The sequence below is a fragment of the Bombina bombina genome, chromosome 3, assembly GCF_027579735.1.
Source record: "Bombina bombina isolate aBomBom1 chromosome 3, aBomBom1.pri, whole genome shotgun sequence".
NCBI classification, from domain to species: Eukaryota; Metazoa; Chordata; class Amphibia; order Anura; family Bombinatoridae; genus Bombina; species Bombina bombina.
In genome coordinates this window covers 596,545,258-596,552,603 of record NC_069501.1, presented here as the reverse complement: position 1 = coordinate 596,552,603, position 7,346 = coordinate 596,545,258, and the positions used below count along the sequence as shown (strand labels likewise).

Genomic DNA, 7,346 nt, shown 5'->3' with positions numbered 1-7,346 from the left:
ATTCTTTTACATAAGGTTTTGGCCATTTCCCCTATATATTGTTTTTTACAAGGACATTCTCTCAAATATATAACATCTCTGTACAGGAACATCTAAAAAAGGGCTTTTTAAAATGTAACAAAACAGATAAAACATAAATTATAAATAACCTATATGTTCCTTTGCTGTTCTGACTGCAAAGGATCATGACGTAGAGCTGGATTCTCTAAAGATATATAGCAGTGATGTCAAACCTTGGCACTTCAGATGTTTTGAAACTACATTTCCCATGATGCTTAGGTGCTCTGCAGTCTAGTTGATCATCATGGGAAATGTAGTTTTCAAACATCTGGGGTGCCAAGGTTTGACATCATTGCTCTATGGTCTGTTAGATTATCTAATTGACCTCGTCCGTAAAGGAAAGTCCCTCAAATAAAACAAAGTAAAAAAAAGTTGCAGAGTGATTTCTCTCTATACAGGTGAGTTTTTGATACTCATCCCAAAGTCTTACTCTTATAAGAAAATGCATAATTATCATAGCTAAAAATGCTCTTAATATTCTTTTAAAAAGACATAAAAGTGTATATTCCTTCAGTCATTATGTGCAAGCAATAATGTAATAATAATAAAGAGCCATAGCTATGTATTGAACACCTGCAAATGAGTTAAACACATAGTTAAAATTAGCTCCAGATAAGCATTGCACTACTGGGACCTAACAGAATAAATCTGGTAAACGAATGAAAAGAGGCATATATGCATAGCCACCAACCACCAGATAGCTCACAGCAGTGTATTGCTGTCCCTGAACCTATCTAGGTATGCTTTTTAACAAATGATCCCAAGAGTATTATGTAAATATGATTAAAAGTCCCATTAATGATCCAAAAAGTTGTTGCAAGGGCTATAGAGGGGCTAAATGCATTATAAAACTGTCCCTGCAACATGAACTAATGTTTAGCTATGAAATATGCCTTGGTAGATTTGATACATTAAAGGGACAGTGAAGTAAAAAAAAAGGTTTCATGATTCAAAGAGAACATACAATTTTAATGAAACTTTCCAATTTATTTATATTATCAAACTTGGCTTTGTCCTCTTGGTGTCCTTTGTTGAAGAACATATATCAGGAGCAGCAATGCATTACTGGGAGCTAGCTGAGCACATCTGCTGAGCGAATGACAAAAGGTATATATGTGCAGCCAATAATCATCACCGGGTAGCTCTCAGTAATGCATTGCTACTCCTGAGCCTACCTAGGTATTCTCTTCAACAAAAGATACCAAGAGAGCAAATCAAAATCAATAATAAAAGTAAATTGGAAAGTTGTTTAAATGTACATGTTCTATCTGAATCATGAAAGTTTAATTTTGACTTTACTGTACATTTAATGTCTTTGATCTTTGTTTTATATAGTATGTGTAGTGTTGCAAACTTCTAGAGTAAATGTATATGCATCATCTGAAAAATATTCTAAGCAGAAATATTTTTTTATAATAATATAAATTATGTATCTACCACATCCGCATTCCAGCTTTCATGTTTCTTTTTTTTAAAAAAAAAATGTTTTCCGCACTGATCTATATACAGTATATGTGTGTGTGTGTGTATGTTTAACTATGGGCCAGATTACAAGTGGAGAGCTAATTAACGTTTTATATATATATATATATATATATATATACAGTATATATATAATGGTATTTATGTACAATATATATCTATACCTATATATACATGAATACATATTGGTGCCGATATATATATTTATATAGGAATATCTAGTTAGTATTTATTTGTAATGTATTTTTTGTGTTTTTTGTGCAAATTTTATGTTTTGCGAAACAGTTTACCAGAGCTCTGAAATTGCGGTAATCATTCTAGAGTAAATCGTGATTGCACTCTAGTGATCGTGTTTACTTTCAACTCGTAATACCAGCAGTAAACCCGACGAGCGCAAACCTCTTATCGCTCATGCGCAAATGTATGGACTCCACTTGTAATCTGGCCCTATATTGGGTCTTTTGGTTGCAGTACCTCAAATTTACCACTTAGTGGCAGTAGAGAAATATAGCATAATAAGTTTGTGCTTTAGTAAGATTAGCTGCTGTCAGGGTGTGCTCAGTCACTGCACAACTTGCAACTTTCTAGGAAGTGTTTTATTCAGATCCACTGTCAGATTTCTCAGCTGCTCCTGAGATCAGTTTTGCAGGTATGAATTTCTGCTTATTCTTTAACTACTAGTGGAGATTTTTAGCTTCCTGATTTTCATATTAAAATATGTATATATATATATATATGTGTGTGTGTATAATATATATGCATAGATATATAGATATACACCAAAAATGTTTCAAGCAATGCTATACATAGCTGCAAACGCTGCTGTCATAGAATGCTAAAGACACGTGCATGTCCCTGAGCTCCTATGAACCCAGTAAGGCTTATACTTCAACCAAGGACTTCATGAGAACAAAAAAAATGTAAACATAGAAGTAAATTGGAATTTTTTTAAATTGTATGCTCCATCTGAATCATGCATGTTTATATTTGACTTTACGGTCCCTTTAACTCCTTATGCCTTTTGGATGTAGTTATAAAGTCGCAGGGTACTTTGCTCAGTTTACCCTGTTGATGTAGTACCTACGTCCAACCTTCTGCCTCATGCTGCGGTCACAGCTATAACCACAGCCAGAGGCAGAAGGCATCTGCCTTCATATGATGAGGAAGAACTGATCGTGCTTTCTTTATAATATGAAGGGAGATTGCTGATGCTGACAGTGACACTTGACTTGCAGTGATGCTGTGGGTGGTGTGGGAGCGAGGCGGGCAGCGTATCTTAGGAGGGGGAGGGAGGGAGGGGAGAAAGGGGGGCTTCCCTACCTACAGAAAAAAAGTGTTTAGTAAGGGAGGTGGAGGGATAGGTTACTTACACTATGGGAGGGACATCCTATGAACAATCGGTTGAGGTGAGGATGAGGGGGGATCGCTGCACTACAGTTTTTTTTATATAAATAATAAAAAACAAACAAACTATAAAGTGGGTACTGTAAGAGAGCTACCAGTACCTACAATGGTGGCACCAAGTGAGGGGGGGGTTAGAGAGCTATTTGGGGGGTGGGTGAGGAGGGTTCACTACACTACAGAAATACAAAAAAAACTATCCCTAAACTACATACTGCATACTGCCTGCCAATACCTAAGATGGTGGTGACCAGTGAGTGGGGGGGGGGGGGTGAGGGAGGAAATAGAGCTTTTTGGATGAAAATGATCCCCTTTAACTTTCAGGTTGATTATCTCTGGTGGGGGACCAGATAGGAACCTGAGTTTTTTTGCAGGCATATGTTTTCTATGGTATCATTTAGTAAAACAATTAGTTGGAGATTTCACTGGTTACAGAGCAAAAGCTAGTAGAAATCTGGAGAAAACCATACTTTATTTATGTGTTTTGGGAAATGACAAGATGTAATATAAGCACAACAAATAATAAAAATGAACTGTATTTTACACTAATTATGTTTATGATTGACCCACCACAATTCCAAGCTACATGTTTGATTAGAAGCTGTGAGATTTTCTCACTCAGTCTCTCAGAAATGTAGTTTACGTTTACGATGGCAGTAGTCAACTTAGCAGATGTCAGTTTTCTGAGAACTTATCATGGGAACCATCCTTTGTCTAGAGTAGGTATCTAGAATGATGTTCTTGGTCCAGGTTTTACAGAAACATCACAGTTTTCCTCACTGTCCTTAATTAAGCCTAACGACCACTGGTCATCATGGAAACAACCGACACATAATTATGTAGGACCATGGGGACAAATTTCATTCCTGTATGTTCTTCAAAGTTTTGCAATGCAAATGTAAAAAAACATCTGATAGTACTCTCTGATACTACCTCAAAACAGTGACATTTTCTTGTACCTGGAATTCTCTCACAATTCAATTGCTTCCTTGCTTTTGACACAGATGTATGTAACCCCTTTAATCTTCTCATTACAAAAGAGGAACATATCTTCAGGGGTGAGGAATTGACTCTTAGTTGTACTCTACTGGCATTTTTTTTTAATTGCTCCTTCAACATGCATTTTTGCCATGGGACGTTGCAAAGACGTTTGATTTTGCTTTTATATCAAAGTCCTTCTCATGGTTAAACAGATTGGTGAAATTCTTCTTGTTTTTTATATTGGCTTGCAGATCCATCAGGAAAAATAGATAATCTTTCCTGTCTTGGAAAGTATCCCTTGTACCTTCACTAGTGTTCTACTTAGTTTCACTAATTATTCTAAGACATTGAATTCCTTGCTGATTGTGTTCTGGGACCATGAGCTTGGTAATAGACTGAACATTTTAAGTTAGTCTTCTTTGTTTGGTACAACACACTTTTCTTTAAGAGCACTGTTATACTCTACTGGAATCATCTCACCAAATGATTCAGGTAGATTTATTTTCACAAATTCTTCCTACTTTAGATCTCAAAGCACTTTGTCTTTTATCTACATTTATCTTCCTAATCTTGGATGCAGGGGATACTCCAAGAACAGCACAAGCTGAGTCATAATTTCGAAGAGAATCTTCAGTTAATACATAGTTCTCCCTTTGCTCCATACATATTTCTTTTTCAGTCACAAACATTTTTTTTATAGCAGGTGGGACCCAGTGACCTACCAGGGACAAGTTTTAGAAAATACTTCTTTTCCTTTCATATGTGCTCTAATCAAATTTCTCATAGTCTTTTTTTAATAGGCTTGTTTGGATATTCCAAGGGATTACAACTGTTACTAAATAGGTGAAGATATTTAATAGAAATTTGTTTTCATTGTACTTACAAAATGATGTAACATCACATCCTAGCGTCTATCACAGTAACTCTTTTTCTTCTGAGCTGTAATCACTTTCTGCATTTATCACAGAAGAAACAACACAATAGCTCTGTTTATGACACTGTTCATTTGTAAACCACTCAAGTGAACACTGTATTTACATATTTGGATAAAATCTATTCCCGTATCACTTGAAACTAACATACTTCAGCTCCTATCATCTAACTCACAAGAATGCAGCCAACACACTGACAAGCTGTGTCCATACGCTTGCAGGTTTGAGCATATCCAGACATGCAGAGACAAGTCTTTCTGCTATAATGTTATGTTTGTGCATGTACCAACATAAAAGATCATGCTTCACTGTTGCCAATATAAAAATGTATTAAAATTTTAGAGCTCATTGACAAGCATAAGCTATTGTATCATAAACATAATTAATGTAAAATACTGTGTTATGCTTATATGACATTTTGTAAAACACATGAATAAAGTAGGCCTTTCTTCAGAATTCTTCTAGCCCTAGCTCTGTAACCAGTGGAATCTCAAACTCAATATTTTTACAGCAGAATGTCAGGTTCCTATCTGGTTCCCCACCAGAGATAATCAACCTGAAAATGAAAGGAAATGTTAAAAAAAAAACTGCACTTTCTCATCCCCATAAAAAAAGTCTCAAATCTGAAATGTCCTGCATGCATACTATCCTTACCTAGGTACCCCCTAAAAAATGTAGGACTGAGTCTCAAACCCTTACCATTATAAATTGACCCTAATAGTGGAAATTTCAGCCATTTTCATCATAACATTAGGAATTAAGTTCTAAGTATAAGGAATAAGAATGTGCAAATGTACCTTTTAATATGATCTAGAGATCAGTTGTTGTTCCAAAGAGCTAGGACAATACTGAGCGGAGATATTGAGGCTTCCGAAAACATCTGTATAACTTAAATATGTTGTGCACCGTGACAAAAAGATGGGTGTCGTGGTTAAACCAAGTAAAATAAAAATAAAAAACTGGTGGATTTGCAATGTATATACATAGAGGTAAATGGGGGGGGGGGGAATGGTCAAGAAAACAACTTTACAATTATTGGACTACTTGAACTGGACTGACACATAACATAATCTGCTTTTATAGAAGAACTAGAACTGACTGAATATGTTTTGGAGCTAGTGCAATTTCAATCAGCCCAACTTAATAATTCATTAACTACTATTTTTTTTTATTCTCTCTCTGTCTGTCTGTCTGTCTCTACTCCCTCTGTCTCTATTGCACCCCCCTCTTCCCCCCTATCTGGATCTCCCTATTTCCCTCTCTTGCTTTCTCCATCTCTCCCTTTATAGGATGCTGCACTTTGTGGACCATCTTCTGGATTCCATAAATTTAGAGCGCACGCCCTTCCGTGTTTATACCATCACTGCCCTGGTTCTTCTCCTTCTCCTCTTGGTTTCTCGTTCATTACTGAAGGTTGTAGTATTTATCTATGCGTATGCAGAAAATGTCCGCCGTCTACGCTGTTTTCCAGAACCTCCAAGACGCAGTTGGTTATTTGGACATCTAGGAATGGTAAGAATAATAAAAAGTGATAATAGATAAATATTTTTTTTTTTTTTTAAACTCCTTTTTTTTGTCATAGATGGCTGTGATTAATCTAATGGCAATGCATTTTACTCTTTGTCAGCTAAGGTTTTTTTTATTGAAAATAATTTATTGAATGGAAAATTAAAAAGCATAAAGAATTACTTATTTGAAAAAAAATCTATTCATTAGATGAAAATTGTACAGAATGATATTGATAATGTATCTTCTTCTAATATTTCCAGCATCAAAATGTCACAGGGCATTTATTGGTGTGGATATAAGTACATTCAATTGTCCATAGTTTGTTGGTTTCAGCTATGTTTACAAAGGGCAAAATGACAAGTCGTGTGGTAAATCAGTTGCGAAAACTCTGCGAGCATTATGACTTTTTCGCATTTGGGGTTACGCAGCTATTACAAGTTGAGAAATAACTTATTTTGCGCGTGCATTAAGCCTCGTAATGCAAACTGCAAAATTGCGTGTGCGTTTACGTATTCCCCATAGAAGTCAATGGGGAAGACAAATATAAAAATTTTAAAAAAAGCCTAATCTGTTGCGCAAAGCCCATGATGTATTCCCCTGGAAAAGCGTACATGAAAAAAGTTTTCGCAACAGAATATGTTCTATTTAATTCTAAATAAATATTTCTCTATATATGTGATATATGTATATGAATATATATGTCTAGATATCTCGAGATCTATATGCGAATATCTCTTTGAAAATCCCTCTGAGATATTGTTTAATGTGCATAAGATTGTAATGCAAATTTATTTCATTATCTCCATAGTTAAACATATCTCTATACATATAATGCCATGTTTCTCTATGTATGTGTATGTATGTAAATGTAAAATCCCTGCGTCTGCTTTTTTTTTTCTTATACCCGAGATCTCGTATCTTTGAGCCCTTATAACTTTTGTGTGCAATATTCTTTGTAAGTAATTTTTATTAGACAGTGTT

The 7,346-nt window shown here is 35.3% G+C and overlaps 1 protein-coding gene across 1 annotated transcript in view; it reads left to right on the top strand.

The window, feature by feature from the left end:
- The first annotated feature begins 2,115 nt into the window (after positions 1–2,115).
- Positions 2,116–7,346, top strand: part of LOC128653724 (ultra-long-chain fatty acid omega-hydroxylase-like) — a 157,654-nt gene continuing 152,423 nt past the window's right edge. Inside the window, 2 exon segments of the mRNA XM_053707183.1 lie at positions 2,116–2,191; positions 6,146–6,368. Coding sequence (XP_053563158.1) covers positions 6,147–6,368 — 222 coding nt within the window. The 5' untranslated portion in view covers positions 2,116–2,191; position 6,146.